Source organism: Gopherus evgoodei, chromosome 19 (assembly GCF_007399415.2).
Source record: "Gopherus evgoodei ecotype Sinaloan lineage chromosome 19, rGopEvg1_v1.p, whole genome shotgun sequence".
NCBI classification, from domain to species: Eukaryota; Metazoa; Chordata; order Testudines; family Testudinidae; genus Gopherus; species Gopherus evgoodei.
Genome location: NC_044340.1, coordinates 179347 through 204641, shown reverse-complemented (window position 1 = coordinate 204641; position 25295 = coordinate 179347). Strand labels below are relative to the sequence as shown.

The following is a 25295-nucleotide window of genomic DNA, read 5'->3' as shown; positions in this document are numbered from 1 at the left end:
GAAATATGTTAGTTATTATTTTTATGTAAGAATAACATTACAAACATACCTAGATATTTGAATCAGATGCAAAGCTCCACTGTGCTAGGGGCTGTATAAGCACAGACATAAATAGGTTTCTGCCCCAAGAAATGTATCAGCCTGCAAAGATTTACATACATGCTTCACTTTAACAAAAATTAAGCACATGTGTAAGTCTTGGTAGGATCAGGGCCTAAAAAGATAAATGATGAGTGAGGGAGACATTCAAATATATCCACTTTGTAAATACATTTGCTTTTAAAATGTATATCTATAAATCAGTAAACAGCTATCTATTCTCCACTGCCCCTCGCTTTAGGCTATGTCTACACTACTGCCTATGTTGGCAAAATTTGTCACTCGGGTGTGAATATTTCAACCCGAGTGACACAAGCTACACGGACATAAGTGCACAACACTATAGTGGGAGGAGAGCTTCTCTCCTGTCCGCATAGCTTCTCTGCTTGCAAGGGTGTTTTTTTTTATGCTGATGGAAGGGCTCTCTCCCATCAGAACAGAGTGTCTTCACCAGATGTGCTGCAGCAACGCAGCTGCATCACTACCACTACACCGCTGTACATGTACGCAAGGCCTTAGTTATCATTAGTTAAGTTTTTATATAAATGCTGTATCAGATGCAGTCTTGAAGAGAACAGTTTTACAGACAGATCAGCTGTCATCCAGCATGGCAGGGAATACCATGAGAGAAAATTGTGGGAGAAGCAGAGACACAGGTGCTCAGAGAGGAACATTCAGGGTACAATACTATTTATACCATCAGAATCCTCCCACATCTTTCCTTGGCCTGGCCTACAAGTTTATCTCGAATTTAGCAGCGTTAAACCGAATTAACCCTGCACCCGTCCACACAACGAAGCCCTTTACTTCGATATAAAGGGCTCTTAAAATCGACATCTGTACTCCTCCCTGACGAGGGGAGTAGCGCTGAAATCGATATTGCCATTTTGAATTAGGGTTAATGTGGCCGCAATTCGATGGTGTCCCACAGTGCACCACTGTGACCGCTCTGGATAGCAATCTGAACTCGGATGCACTGGCCAGGTAGACAGGAAAAGCCCCGCAAACTTTTGAATTTCATTTCCTGTTTGCCCAGCGTGGAGCGCTGATCAGCATAGGTGACCATGCAGTCCCAGAATCAAAAAAGAGCTCCAGCATGGACCGTACAGGAGATACTGAAGCTGATCTTTGTATGGGGAGATGAATCTGTTCTATCAGAACTCCGTTCCAAAAGACGAAATGCCAAAACATTTGAAAAAATCTCCAAGGCCATCATAGACACAGGCTGCGTGAAACTTAAGGAGCTGAGACAAGGGTACCAGAAAGCCAAAGAATCAAATGGATACTCACGGAGGGAGGGGCAACTGATGACTGTAGCTATCCCACAGTTACCGCACTCTCTGAAAACCATTTGAATTCTGGGCTGAGCTCCCAAAGCCTGCAGGGTCAAAAACATTGTCGCAGGTGGTTCAAGGTATATGTCGTCAGCCCCCACACACACACCTCATGAAAGCAAAGGGAAAATCGTTTCTCACCTTTTTTCAGTGTCATCGTATGTCTACTGGATGCTGCTGGCAGACACGGTGCTGCAGCGCTACACAGCAGCATCCCGTTGCCTTGCCTTGCGGACGGCAGACAGTACAGTAGGATTGATATCCGTCATCGTCATCCCGTGGGTTCTCCTGGCTGGCCTCAGTGAGGTTGGCCAGGGGTGCCTGGGCAAAAATGGGAATTACTCCAGGTCATTCTCTTCTTTAAGTTTTGTCTAATGGAGATTCAGTCCTGCCTGGAATATCATGGCAGCTGGAGGCTTCTGCCTCAGGCTGCTCTTCCAGTCAGTAGCACCGTGCGGTCGCACCTACCCCTTGCTACCAGGGATCACAATCAGATACTTAGACCTCTACATTTTGCTGCAAATAAAAAAATTAAGCTGCTGTTTAGAACTGTCCCCCAACATACATATCCTGAGACATTTTGTATTTTACCAGTGTCAACCAAAGGCCCACACAAAATGGAGATTCAGTCCTGCCTGTGCTTCTATCCCTAGTGCTTGTCACAGATTCCCATTTTCAGCTACAGGCTGAGCAAGTGCCACCCTCCCCACCCCCTTTGATCTCTGCTTGCAGAGGCAATAAAGTCAGTGTTGTTTCTTACTCATGCATTCTTTATTACTTCATCACAGAAATGGGAGGATAACTGCCTTGGTAGCCCAGAAGGGGTAGGGGAGGAGGGAAGCAATGGGTGGGGTTGTTCCAGGGGCACCCCATAGAATGGCATGCAGCTCATCATTTCTGCAGGATGTCTGGGGCTCTGACTCGGAGTGGCCGTTTACCTCTCTGGTTCTTTAGTAGGCTTGCCTGATATTCTAGGCAGGACTGACTCTCCATTAGACAAAACTTAAAGAAGAGAATGACCTGGGGAGTCATTCCCATTTTTGTCCAGGCGCCCCCGACCGACCTCACCGAGGCCAGCCAGGAGCATCCATGACAGCAGCAGACGGTACAGTATGACTGGTAATCGTCTTTCAACTTGCAAAGCAGCAGACGGTACAGTAGAGCTGATAACCGACTTTGCTAACTTGCAAAAGGCAAGGGGATGCTGCTGTGTAGCACTCCAGGACCATATCTGTCAGCAGCATTCAGTAGACATGATGACAGTGAAAAAGTGCTGAACGGGCTCCATTGTTGCCATGCTATGGCATCTGCCTGGGCAATCCAGGGAAAAGGGAGCAAAATGATTGTTGCTTTCACGGAGGGAGGATTGACTGATGACATTTACTCAGAATCACCCGCAACACTGTTTTTGGACCATCATGCATTGTGATCTCAACCCAGAATTCCAATGGACAGGGGAGACTGCGGGAACTATGGGATAGCTACCCACAGTGCAATGCTCCGGAAGTCAACACTAGCCTCGGTACAAAGACGCGCATCCCCAAATTAATGTGCTTAGTGTTGCCGCGTGCACTCGACTTTATACAATCTGTTTCCAAAAATTGTTTTCTGTAAAATTGGAATAATCCCATAGTGTAGACATACCCCTTCTCTTTCATTGGCACTGCAATATACAACTCCCAGCCTGTGTTAAAGAGTTTCCACTAACTCCAGTCCTCACTCGTTCTCTGCTCTAGCTCCACACTCAACTCACCTTCCCTCCCCAGAGGGTGTAGGATTTGGGAGGGCTTTTTTGGGCAGAGGGCTCGGTGAAGCAGGTGACTGTGCAGGGGGAATCTCTCCTTGTTAGCAGTCTCAGGGGGTGGGTGGGTGGAAATCTCGCCTGGATTCAGAGGATCCAGTGGGCAGGGGGAGTGGAATGGGTTGGTGAAGCAGGTAGCTGTGGGGAGAGGTCAGTGAAGTAGGTGACTAAGGGGCAGGTGTATGCCACCTGGGGGGTGACTCTGAGGACGTCTCTTCTCTTGGGGGAGACTGTGGGGGAGTCTCATGTTAGGGGAGGTTCTCTCCTGTTGGAGGTAACTAGGGGGCACCTCTCCCAGTTTAGAGTGATTGTGAGAAGGGGCAGTGAAACAGGTGACTATGAGGAAAGGGTCAGTGACTGTGGAGGGGGTCTTTCCTCTTGGGGTGGCTGGGTGGGTGTCTGTGAGGGGATCAGTACTGGGGGGGTCTCTTCCTTAGGGGATGATGCAGGGCAATGCAGGAGTTGATCGGGGGCTGTGGGGGTCAGTGCAGGGGGGGGAACTCTCCGTTAGGGGGATGGGGAGTCAGTGAAGGGGGCTGGGGAGGCAAGGCAGGAGCTGGCTGGGGGTCTCTCCCTTTGATGGTGATGGTGGTCAGCACAGGGGGTGATGGGGCTGTGGGGGTCAGTGGAGCAGGTGATGGGGCAGTGCAGGGGGTGGCTAGGGGAGTGCTCTCTCTTGGGGAGGTGATGTGGATCAGCGCCAGAGTGACAGGGCTGGGAAGGTCAGTGTGGGGCATGTCAGGGGGCAACACAAGAGGTGACAGGGCTGGGGGGGCAGTGCTGAGGGTGACGGGGCAGTGGGAGTCAGTGTGGGGGCTCACAGGGGGCAGTGTAGGGGAGTGTGAGGGTGACGGGGGCAGTGCTGGGGGTGATGGAGGTCAGCGCGAGGTGTGACGGGGCAGTGGGGGGCTGACAGGACTGGGGGGGCAATGCGGTGTGATGGGGTGGGGGGCAGCACAGGTGTGACAGGGTTGGGGAGCAGTGCTGAGGGTGACGGGGGCAGTGCAGGAGGTTATGGGGCAGTGGGCGAATGACAGGGCTGGAAGGGTCAGTGCGAGGGGTAATGGGGGCAGCACCAGGGGTGATGGGATTGGGGGGGTGACAGGGCTGGGGGGGATCAGTGCAGGGGGTGACAGGGGCAGCGCAGGGGTGACAGGGCTGGGGGGGATCAGTGCAGGGGGTGACGGGCAGTGCAGGGGTGATGGGTCTGGGGGGAGCGCAGGGGGTGACAGGGCTGGGGGGATCAGTGCGGGGGGGTGACGGGGCAGCGCAGGGTGACAGGTCTAGGGGGGAGCACGGGGGGTGACGGGTCTAGGGGGTCAGTGTGGAGGGTGACGGGGCAGTGTGTGGGTTACGGGGTGGGGGGGCAGCGCGGCAGGTGACGGGGCTGGGGAGGCAGCGCAGGGGGGGTGAGAGGCTGTGGGGGTCAGCACGGGGGTGACAGGGCGAGGGGGGATCAGTGCAGGGGGTGATGGGCAGTGCGGGGGGTGACAGGGCTGGGGGGGATCAGTGCGGGGGGTGACAGGGCTGGGGGGAGCACGGGGGGTGACAGGGCTGGGGGGGATCAGTACAGGGGGTGATGGGCAGTGCGGGGGGTGACAGGGCTGGGGGGATCAGTGCGGGGGGTGACAGGGCTGGGGGGAGCACGGGGGGTGACAGGGCTGGGGGGGATCAGTGCAGGGGGTGATGGGCAGTGCAGGGGTGACAGGGCTGGGGGGGATCAGTGCAGGGGGTGACAGGGGCAGCGCAGGGTGACGGGTCTAGGGGGGAGCACAGGGGGTGACAGAGCTGGGGGGATCAGTGCGGGGGGTGACAGGGCTGGGGGGAGCATGGGGGGTGACAGGGCTGGGGGGGGATCAGTGCAGGGGGTGATGGGCAGTGCAGGGGTGACAGGGCTGGGGGGGATCAGTGCAGGGGGTGACAGGGGCAGCGCAGGGTGACGGGTCTAGGGGGGAGCACAGGGGGTGACAGAGCTGGGGGGATCAGTGCGGGGGGTGACAGGGCTGGGGGGAGCACGGGGGGTGACAGGGCTGGGGGGGGATCAGTGCAGGGGGTGATGGGCAGTGCAGGGGTGACAGGGCTGGGGGGGATCAGTGCAGGGGGTGATGGGCAGTGCAGGGGTGACAGGGCTGGGGGGGATCAGTGCGCGGGGTGACAGGGGCAGCGCAGGGTGACGGGTCTAGGGGGGAGCACGGGGGGTGACGGGTCTAGGGGGGTCAGTGTGGAGGGTGACGGGGCAGTGTGTGGGTTACGGGGTGGGAGGCAGCGCGGCAGGTGACGGGGCAGGGGAGGCAGCGCAGAGGGGGTGAGAGGCTGTGGGGGTCAGCACGGGAGTGACAGGGCGGGGGGGGCAGAGCGGGGGGTGACGGGTCTAGGGGGGAGCACGGGGGGTGACGGGTCTGGGGGGGTCAGTGTGGAGGGTGACGGGGCAGTGTGTGGGTTACGGGGTGGGGAGGCAGCGCAGGGGGGGTGAGAGGCTGTGGGGGTCAGCACGGGGGTGACAGGGCGGGGGGGGCAGAGCGGGGGGAGGACGAGCAGGGGGCACAGCGGGCCCCCCCCCCACTCACCCAGCCCGGAAATCAGGGCTGCCAGCACCGCCAGGCGCAGCCCCCGCCCCATGCTGCCGGCGGCTCGCGCTGCGCGGCGGGCGAGTAACGGCCCCGCCCGAGGGGGTCCCGAGCGCGAGGCTGACCCCGCCCCCGGGGCACGCGGCCGGGCTCCTGTGCTGGGCCCGGAGAGGACTTGGCTCTCTGGGGCGCAGCGCTAGAGCGGCCGCGATCTCAGCCCGGCCCGAGAGCAGGAGGTGCGGGACCGGGGAGCCCCCCAGAGGCATGACAACGCGAGGCAGCGGTTTAGAAAACTGGCATCTTTAATTATTACCTTTAAAAAACAAACAAAAACCACATAGAATGGAAACCCCTTCAGTACAGCCCAACCCTTAGAAAAGTGGCATTTGTGTTTTCTGTAAATCCTCCTACAAAAAACAAGCTCCAAGCTGCGACACAATTTGGAGTGCAAAGGTTTAGACAAGTGCAATTTACAAATACATCTAAGACAGGTTCTGATTGTTCAAATAGTTTTCAGACAATAGGGCTAAGGGTTAGATTTACACATGAAATCAGTAGTCATCTTCAATATTCACCATCTATTTAAAATTTGAGGCGCTACTTTATTCCATAGAAATAGTGATCTCAGAATGAGGTTTATTGCATTACTGCCCTATTCTGCACATAATATTGCTAATTGCTATAATACCATTGCTAATAGTATGCTGGGAGTGTGAAAACTCTATTAATATTAAAGGCACACGATTTAGCACAGTTATAGCATAGGCATTCACAAGTTTAAATACAATTAAGCAGGCCTTTTCCTGGGGATAGTTTCATAATGCAGATTCCCCTCCGACCCTGTACACTGAGTCATTCATGTCATGAACTGTCTACAAAAGACCTGGGAAGAAGTGCATCTTACTGACAGAAAGGCAAAATAGCTTTAGCTAGGCAACCCCCAATAAGGTAGGAGAGAAATAAACCAATGATAATACTAAAAACAACCAACCCACCTTGCGATATATTTTTGATGAAGTTGTACATATTTTAATAGAGTTTAAATCTTATTCTTTACATTTATGGGGAACCACAGTAGTTCAAGTATTTTATTATTACAAATGCAAACCTTATATATATTTATATAAGTATATATACACACACACATTTTTTGGCAAATATGGGGAAATTTACAAAACAAGTTTGTGCTAAGTGGCTAAAATGAGAAAGCTTAGCATTATTTTGAACAGTAAGCGTTTCACCTTCCGTAATTTGTGTAACAGACACACCATCGTAGCAGTCATGCATCTACAACACTGTGTCAATATAATCTAGTGGAACATAATCCAATAATCCAACTTCACCTTGGTTCACATATCTCAGCTGACGTCCAAGGGCATCTTTTTTCAGGCACAGATTTAAATTGGATTTTTAAAATAACATGCTTTAGCCAGTGTCAACATCCTGACTGACACTAAAATCAAAGTTTGAAAGGTAGGTTAAAATTATGTACATTGGGGTCAGCGGGGTGCTACGGTATAAAGTGCTCAAAAATTCTCAAAGGGCCTAGATAAACAATACGCATCATTTCTCTTAATATTTTGCAGTGTCTTTTGCTGTCAGACTGTCTAACATAATCAAAACTCACGATCATTCCCTTCCTAAAACAAGAAAAGGCTACCATTTTTCGTACCTTTATTTTAATATCCCATTTAACGTATTAGTGGTAAATTAGTAGAGGTTTCTGGTCTAGCTACTTAAAATTGTGTATTTAAAAACCATTTAAATTAACTGCCCTAGTATCCTTTATTGTCTATAGCTTAGTGTCAGTCAGCATGAAGTTAAAATTTTCTTTGTTGTTTAAAAAGTGTGTTTATATTAAACACACCAGTAAAAACATATACACAAACATGTTTATAGGATATTTCATCTTCTTTTCAAAATATACTGGCATCTTATTTCACTTGTGCCCTTAGTTGTACATACAGGAATAATGGTTTCTAGTCCAGGCAAAACAAGAACATGTACACAGTATTTTTGTTAAATCAAGTGGCCTGATTTTTACAATTCCATTTTTTAACACCTGCCTGGGTAATAGTTTTTTTACACTTCATTGTATAAATAGTAAGACAATAAGCCACATGGAATATTTAATGATTGTGTCTCATCATAAGATGTGGGAAACAAAAATAACTCCCAAGTGCTGTTTTAGATTATTTTACTGCAGACTGATCCACTTCCAACTGGATAATCCAATTTCAGTTTGCAAAGCCATGATACTCACACACAGAGCTAAGAACAGACTTGATGTATTCTGTTCCTATAGCTTTGGTAGAGGTATCTTTGTTTAATATCTTGCATTCCTTGTGTTTCCATCTCATTTTCAATATCCAGTATTGCAGAAAGGCGGCTCTGTGGGATATCATGGGCCATTTGATGCAAGAAGGATAACGAATTGCAGCTCGGTTTTAGTGAACAGGTCAGTTTGTGAGAGGGTAAAAGAGAAACTAAAAACTACATGGGAGGTAAAGGTGCAGGTCGAGAAGGAAAATAGTGTCCCTGAGGTATGTTCTTCTGTTGTGGTGGGGGTGGCCTGTAAGGGGGACAAAGATATCAGTTTAGATTACATCCATTATATGCATATAGAGAATGTGCCCTAATTCTCCTGCTCTGTGTTACAGTCATGTCTTTGATGGTCTCTCCCTATGCACGCTCTCATAATTTGAGCTGCCACCTCTACACTAATGACTCCCATCTAACGCTCTCTCTTTCTGCACAGGCTTTTTTCTTCCATACTATATGAAACTTCTAACATTTCCCGAGTCACACTGCGTTCCCAAATTAGGCATTTTGGAGTGCATTTTTCCTCTACCCAAACCAATTTAAAACACAAATTACTACACGGTATAAGCTATTTTATATAAGTGTCTGTCTGTGCTTTATTAATTAGCACCTTAAGGACACAGGCATCAATACAACATTTCATGTATTTAAATAAATGGTTAGACCAAAAAAGTTGTATATTTATTATGTATTTTAGAGTGAAATTAAATGGAAAGCTAAAACTAGATGCTCAAAGCTGACAGAAAGCATCCACACTTTTCGTAATATTGTACCTACCATTAAGAGTGTAAGAGGTGTCATCAGACAACATACATGTTTTATAAATTTCAATGCACCCCTTTTTTCTTATGGCCCTTTCATTCACATCTGTAGCTTCATTATTTGGTGTATACATGATATAAGAAAAACCCTTACACACATGAACACAAAGAGAGGGTTAGAGTCAGAATGCCAAGCTACGAGTTTCCCCAAATTGTGTGCTCAAGTTCTCAATTTTACATTTGCATTAGTATGTATTATAAAGGAGTTTCCCCAGTAGCAAAATTGTCATTACTGACCTTGTAGGTATCTTATACTGCTGATGCTCCTGGTATGGCTGAGGATAATTGTAAGGCTGGTGATAAGCTGGTTGATGATGATTAACTGCGTAAGATGGCACAGTGAATCTGTTTGCTGGCATGTCCTATAAGGAAATAAAGAACAACATCAGATATTCAAAAAGAAAGAAAAAAAATCACATAAACAGGAACTAGAGGAAGATTTACTTCTTTAGTAATTTCACTGGATTGTAGGGACACTCACTAGCAGATTTGGAGATGTAATGGGAAAATAGGGAAATGCTATTTTATACTCATCAGCTAAATGGCATTACGTCAGTTCCAGAGAGATTAAAAGTGATAGAAGTTTACAGTTCTGTAGTTTGAAAATAGAGAAATGCTGATCAAGAACATGTGGCTCTTGGTCTAAGAGACAGACTCTGATGACCCTGAGTATGTCATTTAACCGTGCTTTGATTTACCCCTCTCTGAAATGGAGATAATGCAGAAGGGGAAATCTGAGGTGCAGAAGGGTACGCTCTGGGTATTGTGAGCCACATTGTCCCTGATCAGCACTCTTCCCTTTTCAAACTACAATACTTTCTAGACTGCTTACGGTTTCAGAGACTGCACTTCCAGTTGGCTCTTAAAGACAGTTTAAGCAAAATAAACCATAAGAGTCCCATTCCCCCTCCCTTAAATTTAACTACTAAGAAGTTAAGAAAATAATCCATTTCTTCACTGGCAATGTCCCTTTCTACTACAGATAGTAAATTACTGCATTCAATATGTAGTTGGCCTATCTATTGGTGTTACAAAATGGCAAATCCTGATGTGCTTCAGAAGGTTGCTGCTTGAGAAATATTTAATGGATCAAACTAAATCATCTAATCCTAGTCCTTCCCACCATCCAAAAAAACTTTTACCTTGTTTAAAATAAAAAGCCTCCTGATTAAAATAATCTCATTTCCTAGCAACAGTCTGATGTGGTATGTAACAAAAAGAGGAAAATACTACTATATTTTGATTTAAGACTTTGCAGTCACCTTTAATAGTTTGGCACAATTATGTGTAGGAGTGCATTATAGGTCAGTAGAAAAATCTAGCCAAGATGTTAGTATGTACCATCTATATTTTAAAGCACATTTTATACATAGATCTTAAAAATGTAATGAGACTGCAATCTCTCAGTTGTGCTTCCAAGCTGGTATTTTTACTGTAGCTTTGCAATATCAATACTACACTATACTTGGAATTACTTATATATTTTCTTCTTTGAAAACTTTTGGGCTTCAGAGGATATCTTCTTCATTAATATTATTGGTTGTTTATACAGCCCCATAAGGAGTACAGACAAATAAGAAAGGGATTCATCATCAGAAATTATATATAGGCCATTACTGTAAAATTTTAGGTCCTACAGAAAGCATAGTCATTAGCATTTCTTACAGTGTATACATTACCTGTGAGGGGAGTGAAAAGCTGAGAAAAAAGATTATATTGCTTTAAAAAGCAAAAACAAAAAACTCACCAACCAAAAATAGGTATTAATAGTTTTGGAGTAATTCTTGCTTTTATTATCCATTTATCAAATCAACCTTCCACTCACTGTGTTACTTTCAAAACGGACAATAATTGCACTCAAAGATTGAGAAAAACCAAGTCTCACCTACCATGGGTACGCTCCTCGAAGTATAAGGCATGTTCTGCTGGAAGTTTCCTGGGTCTGTCTCTGTGCGAGGAGGAGGAGGAGTTGGCACGCTTGTATGTGATCTGGAATTAGATTTGTATTGGCCACATTGAGTGGTCAACCATCTTACTATAATTCAATAGGATCATCATCAACATATTATGACACTTCTTATAGATATATACTGGCTGGATTTAAGTCTGTGTTTAAGAACTATTATTTTACTCCCTAAATTCATCAGTAAAATGTATGTCACTCTTTACAGGTGCCTATGTCTAGACATACTGTTAGCCTTTCTCTTCCAAGGAATAGATAATGTCCCTTTGTCCCAAAGAATGTGCCCAGAAAACAGAAACAGACAACAACAAATGACACTAAAAGGAATGGCCTGAGGTACACTGATATCAGGTCCCTTGCCTCCTGTACTGCAACTGCGTAGAATAAACCTGCCTGATCTCCACTCGTGGGGATCTCAGGTTTACATCTCAGGACTACTGACAATCAGTTCTTTGGAATCATCTTCTGTAGAGGAGTCTGTGGCCAGTTTATGAAGTATCAGCAAAAGGGGTGGGGTGGGAAATCTACTTACTGATGACAATGTGATATCCTTCTCCTGAACCATTGCTTCAGCACCCTTCTCTTTGCAAATGCTACAGCAGCAGCTAAAAGGAGTGGAAGGACCAGGAAAAAGAATACCAGCAACCCATCTCTCAAAGAGGTGTCTTTGTCTGGTAGGGAAAGGGTGAGAAAGAAAAGCAGACAGAATTAGTTTTCATCGTATCACCACTACTAAGCACTGCAATAGCACTGGGTTTTGATAGGACTGATTCTACAATTTTCCTCCATTCTGCAGAAAAGAAAAGCTAAAGTTGAGTATAATTGCTAGGTGCATGCCCAATGTATTACTTTTTGGTGGTCATTTCAAAAGGGACAATATGTCAAAGAAGAGTAAAGCATATGTTCTCCAGTATCCCTGTGCTATAATAGTATAGTACAGTAATATTGTAGTAACAGACTCTCTTCGATGTGTCATCCTGAAGGGCCTGTCACCAGCTCAAGTTAAACAGGGCCAAAACAGAGCTCCCCTCTTCCCCCACTCCCCTCAAATCCTCTTCACATCCTTCCTTCTTGATTGCTGTGGGAAAGACCACTATCCTCCCTTAGCTCAGGTTCACAACTTTAGAGTCATTCTCCCCTTCTTCATTCATCCAGGCTGTCCCCAAGGCTTGTGGCATCTTTCTCCACAACACAGTATATGAAATGTCATAGAATCATAGAAATGTGGGGTTCAAAGGGATCTCAAGAAAGTCACTAGTCCATCCCTCCACACAGAGCCTTTATGCCCCTTCCTTTCTCTCCTGATAGTTCAGACACTTTTCCATACTCTGGAGAGTGATTTTTCAATTCAGTAACTACAATTGGCTTCCCCCTAGACCCCTATTACTCCATCCAAGAGAGCAGTCAATGTTATCCTCCTGACCTATTGCAAACCATGTCACTCCTGTCCTCATCTCTATCTCTGCTGGCTCCCCGTTGCTTACCATATCAGGTCTTTCCTTGCCTTGAAGGTATTGCACTAGTCTGCCCCAGGCTACAACTTGGATACTGTTTCCGACCGCATCCCCCTTGCCCAGCCACGTAAGCTTCACAACTCCCTTCAGTTCCTTTTCCAATAGTCTCTTTTACACATGGAATGCCCTGCCAACCCCAGTGCACTAGACTACCACTCTCTCATCACCCATGTCCCTCCTAAAGACATACTTTTTCTGCTAGGCTCCAGACACTAACCCATGTCTGTCTAAAACCTCCAAGAGAGAGATTTCACAAAACAATAACCAAAATACATATTAAACTGACCACAATATCTTTGAGGAAGGGACTGCGTTATATTTGTGTTTAGTGCAGAACGAAGCACAGTCTGCACACAGATAATAAATGCTAGTTAAATGTTAATGTAGTAGTATGCTGTGCATGGTACCCTAACCCCCTTCACAAGGCATAAGTCACACATTTACACTGCAGGTGTACATGCCAGCAGGAAAGAGAACACTAAACACCCCCCTCTCGCCCCCTGCAAGTATTATGGGTGTTTACTCAGTCTATGCATGCAATCATGTACATAAAACAGTTATTTCCATCTGCCATTATTTCTAGAAACAGGCCTTCACATTTTTAATGTATAGATTGGAATCGACAGATTCAAATCTGCCCCTCCTTACAAATTTTAGTTCTAGGTTGGATTCAAAACTGGAATGGGTCCCCATTTCCAGTTTGGACACAACTACTCTTGAAAGATTTTGGGCCAGGATGACAGAAGTCATTAAAAACAGCTGGAATTGCAAGATTTCCAACATTCTAGAAGACAGAAGTCTCCAGCACTACAAGACACAAAGCCTAAGCTCTTGTGCTCGAAAGAACACTCACTGCAGTTTCAACCATCAGCACTTCAGCCAGTCTCATTTCCCAGGACAGCCAGACAACTAGGCACTGTATTTGCACACTCTGTCCAAATAGCACCAACAGCAAGAAGGGCATGCTGCCCTGAAGTCATCTCATCAGTACTTGCCATTATAAGGAGGTCCACTGTCTATGCTTCCTCCATATCCTTTCGTGTCACAGTAGGGAGGGGCCCAACCTGAGTCACAGTGACAGTTCTTGTTGTTATTGCACACCTATAAATTAAAAAAACAAAACAAAAAACCCCACATATTATTGCCATTGCGACTGTAGCTCCACATAAGACTCTCCCCCTGCTAGTTGGTGGATCAAAGAGAAATGCTGCAAGGTGTCTTCAAAGATTACAGCCCAACTCCTGAAACAGAAGGTTCCAAAAGAAAGGGTATTTGCCTTGCTGTTACTGGAGTTTTTTGAGATGCGTGGTACCTATGTGTATTGCACAGTGAATTCCACATGGGCTTCATGGCCTGGGGACTGGAAAAATTCTTGGTAGCAGTGTTCATTGGTCTGCATGTGCACCCTGTGCTGCTTTGTGCTCCAAACCGAGGGTATAAGAGGAGGCACAGACCAACCACCTCTCCAGTTCCTTCTCTAATGCAAATCACTCTAGGAAAGGATCCGAAGCAGAGGGGAAGGATGGCAGGTAGTGAAATATCCACATGGACCACACATCAAAGAACTCCAGTTACCGTAATGTAAGTAACCTTTCTTCTTCATATGATAGTCCCTGTAGATATTCCACTGTAGGTGTCTCCCAAGCAGTATTCAGTGAAGAGGACAGTGAAAGGAATGCTGCACCATCGACTGCAGGACCACTATAATGAAGGAGGTGTCTGCAGAAGAGGTTTGTATCAGGGTGTAATATCTAGTAAAGGTGTGAAGAGTCCCATACTGCCACTCTACAGAGCTCCAGGAGTGGAGCATCCTGAAGAGAAGCCATGGAAGCAGCTAAGGCTCTGGTCAAGTGAGCCCTCAGGCTCTGAGGAGAAAGTCCCTGCAAGATTACAGGAAAGGCACATGCAACCAGAAATCTATGTGGAATGTCTGTGAGGATATTGCTTCTCTTTTTGTTTGCTCAGCAATGGAAACAAAGTCTTGGAGATTTCTGGAAATCTTTGCAGTTGGAAAGCTGAGGCTTGATGGCGAGCCAGAGAATGGAGCTTACTGTCTTCTCTGGTGCCGTGAGGTTCTGGGTAGAAGATAGGGAGCTGTATTTATGACTTGGTGAATGGGAAATTCAGAGGGAACTTTTGGAACGAACTTGGGCTGTAACCTCAAGGAGACCTTCCCCCAGTGGAATACCATAGGGGGAAAGCCCACCATAAAGGCTCTGAGCTCACCCATCCTTCTGGCAGTGGTGATTACAGTCAGGAAGGGCACCACAGACAGGTGAAGAAAGGAACGGGCCAATGGTTCACAGGGAGGATTCATGAGTGTTGACAAAACCAGGTTGAGGTCCCAAGCTGGCCTTGGTTTCTGCGCAGGGGATAGGTTCCAGTAAGGCCTTTCAGAAACCTTACAATCATACAGTGGGGGCAAAGGTTGAATAGCTATCACTGGCTGATAGAACGTGTTAAACACAGCCAAATGCACACACAGAAAAGAGGCAGGCCTGAGTCTTTGAGGGAAAGAAGGAATTCTGAGATGACAGGGATGTCCAAATCTTCGGGTATGCAATGTGGACACCACACAGAAAATCTCCTCCATTTAGCTCAGGGGTGGGCAAACTTTTTGGCCCGAGGGCCACATTGAGATTGTGCAACTGTATGGAGGGCCAGCTAGGAAGGCTATGCCTCCCCAAACAGCCTGGCCCCCCACCTCCATCCACCCCTCCCACTTCCCTCCCCGACTGCTCCCCTCAGAACCTCCAACCCATCCAATCCCCCCTGCTCCTTGTCCTCTGTCCTCTGACCATTCCCTCCCAGGACCCCCGCCCCCTATCCAACCCCCTGCTCTCTGTCCGGACTGCCCTGACCCCTATCCACGCCCCCACCCCCAACAGTCCTCCTGGGACTCCCACCCCATATTCAACCGCCCTCTGCTCCTCATCCCCTGCCCACCCCCTCCTGGGACCCTCCGCCCCTAACTTCCCCCCTGGGATCCCACCCCCTTATCCAATTCCCTGCTTCCTGTCCCCTGACTGCCCTCCTGACCCCTACCCCACATCCCCACCCCCTGACAGGCCCCCTGGGACTCCCACTCCCAACCTTCCCTGTTCCCCATCCCCTAACCGCCCTGCCAGAACCTCCGCTCCATCCAACCGCTCCCTCCTTCATGATTGTCCCCCAGAACCTCTCACTCCCTTACCCAACCTCCCTGCTCCCCACCCCCTTACCAGCACCAGGAGCTCGCAGCCGCAACACCCGGCCAGAGCCAGCTGCACTCCCCACACTGCCCAGCAGGAGGGGTGGGCCAGAGCGCGGCCCACACAGCAGCATGGCTGCCGGGGAAGGGAGACAGCAGGGAAGGGGCTGGGGACTAAGCTCCCCAGATGGGCACTCAGGAGCCAGGCAGGATGGTCCCACAGGCCGGATGTAGTCCGCGGGCCGTAGTTTGCCCACGTCTGATTTAGCTGCATAGCATCATTTCACAGAGTTTTCTGCTATTATTGAGGATGAATTGTACCTCCTTGGAACACACTCTCGTTAAGCTCATTATCTATCCAAATACCAGGCTGTTAGATAGAGGGATGCTGGGTTGGGATGGTTGGTCCTGCCTCTGTTCTGTGTTAGCAGGTTCCGAAACGGTCGGATTCCTATGCATGGGAGCATTAGCATCTGCAGGATGCTGGTAAACCAAAACTGCCTCAGCTAGTAGGGTGCCACAAAAATCACTCACACACTGTCCTGCTTAATTTTTTTTCTAGGACTCAGGGCCAGTGAAGCAGTACTAAACTGAATAGTGCTGGAACCCTGGTTTTGCATGTTGTGGAATCTCTCCTCAGGTAAGTAAGCTGTGCCTGAAATCGAATTCAGAGTTGCGCCGATCAATTGTATACCTTGTTCTGGAACTAAAATGGAGTTTTCTAGGTTTACTGGACATTTCTGTTGCTGCTCTAGTGTGGAACCAATGGTGCAACCAGCAAATCGTTCCCTCCTCCTCTCTCTTGCCAGTGTTGGGGATGGTCCCACCCCTTCCTGCAGCTGGCTGTTTAGGAGAACTCGATCTTTAGCAGCGACAGATTGGACCAATGGTCCCCAAGAATTCCTAACACACCCAATATGAGGCTGCGGCATCTCACCCATTTGGAAGGTGTGTGTGGGGGCAGGGGATGATTGGGAAGGTGGGGGCGGTCTTCTTATTAGAGGCTTTAGGAAGGGATCTTTACTTTTTCTTACCCTCCTCCCATCTCTTCCTAGAATCCCTAGGCTTGGCATCTGATGGTCCAGAGCTGGGAAGTATCTGGCCAGGAGGTGCTCTACTAGGTGACTCCTGTCAATGAATGGAGAGTGAGAGCAGGGGTCGACAACCAGATTGGGAGCACATCAACCACTCCATTAGCTGTCTATGAAGCCAAAAATTGCGGGATTGCCAGGTTTGAAATGAATGGCAAATATTGGGATTAGGAGGATTCTCCAAAGTAATATCCACAGAAATCATGAAGATCACTCACTGGGAAGATCAGGAGGTAGTCCACACCAGATTTGAAGCCTGGGTTCTTAAGCATGCTAAGAACCCCTAACGTCAGGATTAGGAAGGTGGTGATGAGGATGGAGAAAAAACCTTAGACCCCCAAAACACTAGCTAGCTACTAAAACACCAAAACTAGCTAGCTAAGGGGGGGAAAAACTATTTACACAATGGAAGCTAAAATTTTAGCAGGAATGCTAGAGAAGCTGCAGACTCTGAGGAGCTCAGCCCCAGACCACGTGCCATAGAGAGGAATCGGAGGGCATCCCCTAATGCCCTTGGTTCAGAGCACGAGGAGGCACAGGCGTGACCAATGCACACTACTAGCATGAAGTGTCTGGTCTCAAAGTGCATGTGTGCCCCACAGTGGAATACACACACAGGGACCATCACTTGAAGAACAACTAGTACTTGGTTTCTATACACAGCATCTAGAATCTTTCCCCACAACCTGCTCAGTATGATCTTAAAACCAGGGCAGTTGTACTGGACTGAGAGCTGTCCTTGGTACAGCAGTAGATTGTGAAATGCTCCCACTCCCTCTAAGCCACCCCCTCCAAGACCATCATTCTAGCAGCAAACGACACTGTAGCAAAGTTATAAACACATGTTGGGGTTTCTATACATTTGTGAAGCCCAGGGACATTATTTGCTGACAAGCCAACGTTTCTATTAGCCCAGCACAGGGAAGAAATAAAAAACAAACAAAACCAGGAAGGGGGAAAATGGAGAAACAAAACCCCCAAACTGTTAAAGTGAACTGCAACATAATAAGATATTGTATTTGTTAAATCTCAAAGATTAAATACAGCTTTGAGCAAGAGTCAGGTGGGAAGCTGCCATCTTGAGTCTGATTAAATAGAGGACTGAGAATGCAGAAACAGTTGCAATGTATGAAAAAGAGAGGAATTTAATTTAAAAAGAACTAAAAATCCCCAAACCCATGCCCTTCAGATACTTTAGCCACTGTTACAGTAACCCAGAGTACTAGAACTTCTCTTCCAACAATGTGAAAGTCCCTGCTTTCCCATCGCTTCTGCATTCTCATGCCTATTCTGAGCCAGACAACTGCACTTTCAGCAGCAAGTGCTACGCTTTATCAATACTGACGCAGCTTCTACTTCCACAACGAGGGTTATAGTTATGTAGCTAGTGAGATAGTGGCAGACATTTCTAGAAACTGTTTAAAAAATTCTTTATAATGTTCATTTTCATACACAGATTTATTTTTGTTCAGTAAGAGTTTTAAGGCCAAATGGCACCACTGTGATCATCTACTTTGACCCTGTACATAGAACATGCCAGAGAATTTCACCCAGTAATTCCTGCATCCAGCACAATAACATGGGTGAGCTAGAGCATTTTTTTAAATCAAGATTGAGCATCTTTCTAAAAGATTTCAAGTGCTGGAAAATCCATTACATCTCTTAGGTAGTTGTTCCAATGGTTAATTACCCTCATTGTTAAAATCTTATTTTCCTTCAGAGTCCATCCACAATAGTAAACAAACTATGCTGGCCAGACTGGGTTTAAACCTTTTTAAATGCTGTTTTCCCAGAGTTTTATAAACTCTGCTTAAATAAAATAATTTCTGGACTATGCAGCCTATAAGCAGTTGTATTAAAAGAAACATTTTTATAAACAGTAATGCTTCGGTTATACTAAGCAGACAAAACATTGTACTAAAACAGTTTTTAAAACCTGTTCAGCTCACATTATTTAATAACCAGTGAAGATGGAACATCAAGGTGACTATTATTTTAACCGCACAGAAAAGCAACTTCTCATAATAAAGCCCACCCTTTAGGGCTTTCAAACAAAAAGTAGTGTTTCTACATTAAACAGCTTTCTGTGAGTTCAGGAATGGCCACATCTGGGTATTGTATGGCGGGCCATGAATACTCATGAAATTGTGGATTGTGTGGTAGGGGGTGCGGGCTCTGGCTGCGAGTGCGGGCTCTGGGATGGCGCTGGGGATGAGGGGTTTGGGGTGCAAGAGGGTGCTCTAGGCTGGGACTGATGAGTTTGGAGGGCAGGAGGGGAATCAGGGCTGGGGCAGTTGTTTGGGGCACAGGAGAGGGTCAGGGGTGCAGGCTCTGGGTGTCACTTACCTCCAGCAGCTCCCAGAAACAGCGGCACGTCCCCCCTCTGGCTCCTATGTGGAGGTGCAGCCAGGAAGCTCTGCACACTGCCCTGTCTGCAGGTGCCACCCCTGCAGCTCCCACTGGCCGTGGTTCCCAGCCAATGGAAGTTGCAGGGATGGTGCTTGGGGCGGGGCCAGCGTATAGAGCCCCCTGGCTTTCCCTACGCAGAGGAGTCAGAGGGGGGACATGCCACTGCGTCTGGGAGCCAGCAGAGTGGGGCAAGCCCCTTACTCTACTCACCGGCTGGAGTGCCAGAGCAGGGCAAGCCCGAGACCCTGCTCCCTGGTGGGAGCTTGAGGGCCGGATTAAAACATCTGGAGGGACGGACAAGGCCCCCGGGCTGTAGTTTGCCCACCCCTGTGTTAGTTACATTCTTTAGGTAGTGATCAATGAAAGGTTTGTAGCACTAAAACAGCTAATTATTAAACACAAGTTATTGGGCTCAATAAAGAGGTGAGTGAAATTCCATAAAATGAAGTCAGACTAGATGATATAGCGGTCTGTTCACGCCTTAAAAATCAATGAATCTGAGCTTTCTTACTGAAGAGCTTCCCGAGAAAATGATATTGCCCAATATGAGAAATACCCAAGAAATACTGCAGGACTTTCAGGGAACATTCAGACCAGGCTGGATCAGAATAGAAAGGCACCTTTATGCCTGACTTACCCCATGTCCATGGCATTTTTTCTCTACATCGCAGTCATAGTTCAGAACAGAGACACTTACACACTGGAAGTGCCTACAGATCTAGGGAAGAAAAAGAAACAAGATGACTCCCAATACAAATATGATGGTTTTGGACTAATATTACCACCTCCACCCTTCCTCCCCTCCCATTCTCCAACCCCTGTTTTACCCTGGACTCTTGCTCAGTGTATGAGTTTGCTGCCTGTACTACTTCCACGCTACCTTCAATTAGTGCTGCACAGCAAGCTCACACCACTCTGAGAATGCACACTCTTCTCTCACCCTGGAAGCTTTAAGTCTGATATAAACTTGTTTGCTATAATAAGGAATTCATAAGGTTTGTTGCAAATGATCTGTATTTTCACCTAAAATGCTTCCCACAAAGTCTTAATACAGGCCAGTAGTATCAGAATCATCTATGGTACAAATGTACAGATAGCAAGGTACCATACCACTGCCGGGAAAGAGTTCGGTGCAGCCCCTATGCTGAACTATAGAAGAAATAGTTGGGTCTCCTTTTCAGCCAGCTTGATAATTACAATGTATGGACGCCGACCTGAATTTCCACCCATTGCCTGAAAAGCAGTTTTTGTATAGCTAGTTCTTCTTGATCACCGATTTCCAGAGATCCTGGGTCTTAACCGAACTTAACACTTGCTTTTGTTTCTTCTAAAAAGAACTTCCCTTTAAAGGAATTTATTCACAGAGTCGATTTCCAAGGAGAGTGTTACTCAATTAGTGTTGGGGAAGGAGGAAATGAGGAAGTAATGAGTTGTTAAGTTTGGCATTAGTTGCATGCACTAACGTGAAGGTGAATTAATATGCATGTGTATGCATGTAAACAAGGAGCTGCAGATGATTTACATTCATCTAACAACTCATTTAGGTTTTATCCTAGGAATATTTTTAAGTTATTAATTTGTTATTGCTTACTTTTCCAGTATTACATTTTGTGCCTTCATTCACCATTCCAGGATCTGGAACATCTGATCCTAGCTGGAAATCCACACCCCAACATGTAGAGTTTCTGATGGGGGTTTTAATAATTGCAGGTTCAATCCCAAAAACAGGCATGGTTTTCACATTCTCACACTGCAGCTTTCCACAAATGGCATTCCTACAACAACAGTATAATTTAAGAACTGTTATGGTTCTGGTGTTTAATTCATATAGAGGAAAGGATCTTTCTGGCCTTCCTTTCCTAATGGACAATTATTAAAGATCACATGAGATACACTCCCAAATACTAACATTACGCTGAAGTGAAGAGCAGAACAAGAGCGAGCTGTATATCAGTCTAAAACCAGAAGGACATGGATTTATGCCTGCTGTTGGCAAAAGTTTGTGATCCTCAAACAAAAGCAAATACACCCCTGCAGCACCGCTATGTAGCTAATGAGAAAAAAAAAAAGTCCGCAAAAGAGCATGTCTACATGACACCATTATTCATAGTGCTTAGTGTAGCAAAAGAACAATACAACACAGGTTCGTTATTTCCAAGATGCCTCTTTTTACAAATTAATTTATTAAACATTGCAGCAAAAATTGTTTATCTAAATGGGCACAAATTTTCAAAGACTAATATTATAACAGAGTTATAAAGTAATTTGAATTTTTTTGTACATTTATGTATTTGTAACCTAAACTCCAATAACCCAGATTCAAAATTTAAGGCTTTAAAAAGAACTTTTCTAAGCTACTTTATTTTGGTTTTTGAAAGACACACACAGTATCAGTGAAGGTAGATTATGGGGCAGTGTGTGTCTATGACAAATCTCTATTGCCAAGTTGTGCTACGTATCAGGATTTGGCTGGCTAATTCTAAGGCATCTGAATGTGGATTTTTGGAGGCTTCCCAAATGATACCTGTTATGCATTCCCTCCTTCGTTAAACCCAACTCACCAGCTGGAACACTTTTTGTAGTCATGGCCCTGGTAACCACAGTTGCCAAATCTGTCACCTTTGGAATTCACTTCAACAAAACAACTGTTAGGGGCAGCCTTTGCTCCTGCAAAGACAGAGGGGGAACTAGGTCAGCTAACAGAGAGCTAAAGAAGCATCTCACATTGTGCACATATTTCTCTCTAGCCCCAAAACCCATGTCGCATCTGCAGCATGAATAATTGGAAAGTTTGACCAAAATACACAAATAGGGTAAAACTGTTGGTCCAAACAGGTTCCAAGCTAACAGTACTGAGAGAAAATACAGTCACTTAGACAGAAATATTATTAGCTGGACATTAAGTCTTGATGAACAGATTTAGCCTTATAAATAAAATCTGACAATATGAGTGTATCATAGCAAGGAAATTAGTAGTACTTCAATCCATAGCACCACAATGAATTTTATGGCACAATAAAAGTTAATTTGTCATAAATACCAGAAATATTGAAAATCCTTTGCCAATTCTGGCTGGTCTTTTCTTATAGACTAAAAAAACCTAAAATCCATATTCTTTAAACAAATTGGGTGTTTTCTCTCTTTTAGCCATGGGCCTCTGAAACGTTATAATCATCATCCTTACTTGAGCCGAAGATAGCCTGACACTGCGCATCGTAGTACTGGCAAACCCCATTGTAACAATAGGCTTCATCATTCTGGCACGGGTACCCATTCTGAACAGTAACGTCTTGCTGACAGAACTGGGAGGTCCCATTGCAGTACTCTGGGAGATCACATTCATTGGTACTTGCCCGGCACACAGTGCCTCCTGGAAGAAACTGAAAGGGGCAGAAAAAGGAAAAATAAAATCCCAAGCAAAGTTCTAAAAAGCGATACATCAACATACATTCTGAAAAGTCACCCTTTTGTGCTGGAAACATGCAAAAACCTTCCCAGCTCAGCAGAGACTATTTCCCTTCTGGACCCACTAATCAAGCCCGGCACTCCTTTTTCCTCAGAGTCAGTGGAGAATGCTTTAAGACATGAGATTCTTCCAACACCATCCTGGGATCTCTTACCCGACATTTTTTACAGCAGTCGCCATATGCACATTCAGCTCCTGCTCGGAGTTTGCAAGTATCCGATTCACAGCAAGGATCACTTTCGCATTCCTGTAAATTAAAGCAGTAAGAGTAATTCAGTGAATTAGAAAGAATCATATCTGACCCCTGCAGAAATGCAGGCAGTCTGCATTTAACATAGAGTCATGTGAGCAACACTGGTGAACTGTCCCAGTTACTAACCTTTGGTGAACCACAGTCACACTCCTCCCCAGCATCCACCAACTTGTTGCCACAAAATGGGATGCTATAGGTTTCATCAGGGTTGGGAACGTTAAGCAGGCAGCTTCCACCTTTGTTCAGAGTTAACTTCTCAAAGTCTTCTGCACTGCAGCTGCTGAAATTTCTGGACCCTCTGCAACAGAGTATTAACCATTCTTTACACTATGTCTACTTAGGAGTTCTTTTTGACCAGCATTCTTGTGCAATAAAGATTCAGTCTAGCAAAAATTAGAGCCAACAGCTAGAGACAGATGAGGACAATATAGTAAGATACCTCTGAATGTGGAATGAGATATAAATCTTTCTGCTACATTCGTAAAGCAAAAATCTCTACTTAAAGGAAAATTGACCACCCCTTAATAAAATATTTATATAGTACCATGAATTCAATTATATAACCTCCTGATGACAGAATAACAAACAGAGTCACAATCAGAAAAATAATACAATACAAGGGAATAGGTGTCACCTAAACAAAGGTCTGGGAGCCATGAACTCCTGAGTTAAGTCATGTAACCTTTCAGCTCCCAAACACAAGGATAATATAGGGATGTCCACATAGCAAGCTAATGAAAATAAGCTAGGTTGTGAATTTAAAGTGCAATAGCTATTCCACACTAGCTCCCCATGTAGGCATTTCTTATTCTGCACTAAAAGTGCCTTTGTGCAATTTTACTCCTGGCGGAATTCTGCGCCACTGCACATGCGCAGAATTTATGTCCCAGGCAGATATCTTTGCTTCCCTGTAGAAAAATTACTTTGACAGGGAAGCCACAAGAACGGTCATACGACCCCTTCCAGCAGTATGTTTCGGGTACCCAAGGCAGCTGGCAGAGAGGCAGATCACTGTGGGGCTGGGAACGGGACTGGGAAGGACCCGGCTGGTGCCTCCTACCCTGCACCAGGCTTAGCTGCTAGTCCCAGCTGGGCTGGGGAGGATTGGGCTTCCTCTTCCCCTGCACGCCATCCGGGGCCGTGTCAGACTCACCCCCCGATTTCTCCCCCACTTCAGGAAGCTTCCTGCACCCATCGCTCCTCAGCTGCAGGAGGAGGGATCACTGTACACAGGGAGCTGCACCCGCATCTGCCCCCATCTAATATTCAGACCCTCCCGCTGAGTCTCACACACACAGCCCGCACCCAGAATCTCCCCTGCCCCGACAAGCCGTACTCCCCCTGCACCTGGACCATCCCAACCAGCCACCCACTCCCAGATCCCCACCCTACCAAGCCCCAACAAGCTGCACCTGGATCCCAACCCCACTGAGCCACACTCCCCCTGCACCTGGACCATCCCAACGAGCCACACGCACCCAGATCCCCACCCTACTGAGCCCCAACCACCTGCACCTGGATTCCAACCCCACTGAGCCCCACTCTGCCAGCATCTGGACCTCCCCCACTGAGCTCCCCACACCGACCCCACTGCTGAGTTGTCCCCTCCCCCAACACTTCCCCATTGAGCCCCAACCACCTTCACCGGAACCCCCCTGCACAGTCCCATTGCCCCTGCACCCAGAACACCCCCACAAGCCCCTGTGAATCCAGATACCCCACACACCTGGATCCCCCACTGAGCCACCTGCACGCAGACTGCCCCACCCCAAACCCTCTCAAGCCACACCTGGATCCCCTCTACACTTGGATCCTGCCTGCCCACATCTAGTGCACCTGGCATGGGACAGGTCTCTGGGGTGTTTCTGGTGCAGGCCTGGTGTCATAAACATACAGCTATGGGTAGCATAAAATCCCTCCTTTACCTGTAAAGGGTTAAGAAGCCCAGATAACCTGGTTGGCACCTGACCAACAGAACCAATGGGAAAAAAAGATACTTTAACGCATTTTCTTACTTATTACTGCTGCTACCATGTCAGGGTTCCCTCCTCACTTTGAACTTTAGGGTACAGATGTGGGGACCCGCATGAAAAAACCCCTAAGCTTATTTCTACCAGTTTAGGGTTAAAACTTCCCCAAGGCACAAATTTCTTTTTTGCCCTTGGTATCGCTGCCACCACTAAGTGATTTAAACAAACATTCTGGGAAGGCCACTTGGAGCCCTACCTTCCCAAAATATCCCCTCAAGCTCCTACACCCCCTTTTCTGGGGAGGCTTGTGAATAATATTCTAACCAATTGGTTAAAAAGTGAGCACAGATCAACCCCCCCAGATCTTTAGGACACTGAAAAACAATTAGGTTTTTAAAAAAAGTTTACTAAAAAAAAAAAAAAAGAGATAAAAGAACCACCTTTGTAAAATCAGGATGGAAGATAACTTTACAGAGTAACAAAAAGATTTAAAAC

The 25295-nt window shown here is 46.5% G+C and overlaps 1 protein-coding gene across 2 annotated transcripts in view; it reads right to left on the bottom strand.

Annotated features, from left to right (window-relative positions):
- Window positions 1-6085: 6085 nt before the first annotated feature.
- Window positions 6086-25295, bottom strand: part of ADAM9 (ADAM metallopeptidase domain 9) — a 59933-nt gene continuing 40723 nt past the window's right edge. For both annotated transcript variants that reach the window (XM_030538264.1, XM_030538263.1), the window contains 11 exons: window positions 22957-23128; window positions 22732-22824; window positions 22296-22491; window positions 21673-21778; window positions 20703-20886; window positions 19749-19829; window positions 13417-13522; window positions 11440-11578; window positions 10834-10933; window positions 9182-9306; window positions 6086-8373 (listed from right to left, as the gene is read on the bottom strand). In XM_030538264.1, the coding sequence (XP_030394124.1) occupies window positions 8295-8373; window positions 9182-9306; window positions 10834-10933; window positions 11440-11578; window positions 13417-13522; window positions 19749-19829; window positions 20703-20886; window positions 21673-21778; window positions 22296-22491; window positions 22732-22824; window positions 22957-23128 (1381 nt within the window). In that variant the 3' untranslated portion in view covers window positions 6086-8294. The remainder of the gene's footprint in view (window positions 8374-9181; window positions 9307-10833; window positions 10934-11439; window positions 11579-13416; window positions 13523-19748; window positions 19830-20702; window positions 20887-21672; window positions 21779-22295; window positions 22492-22731; window positions 22825-22956; window positions 23129-25295) is intronic.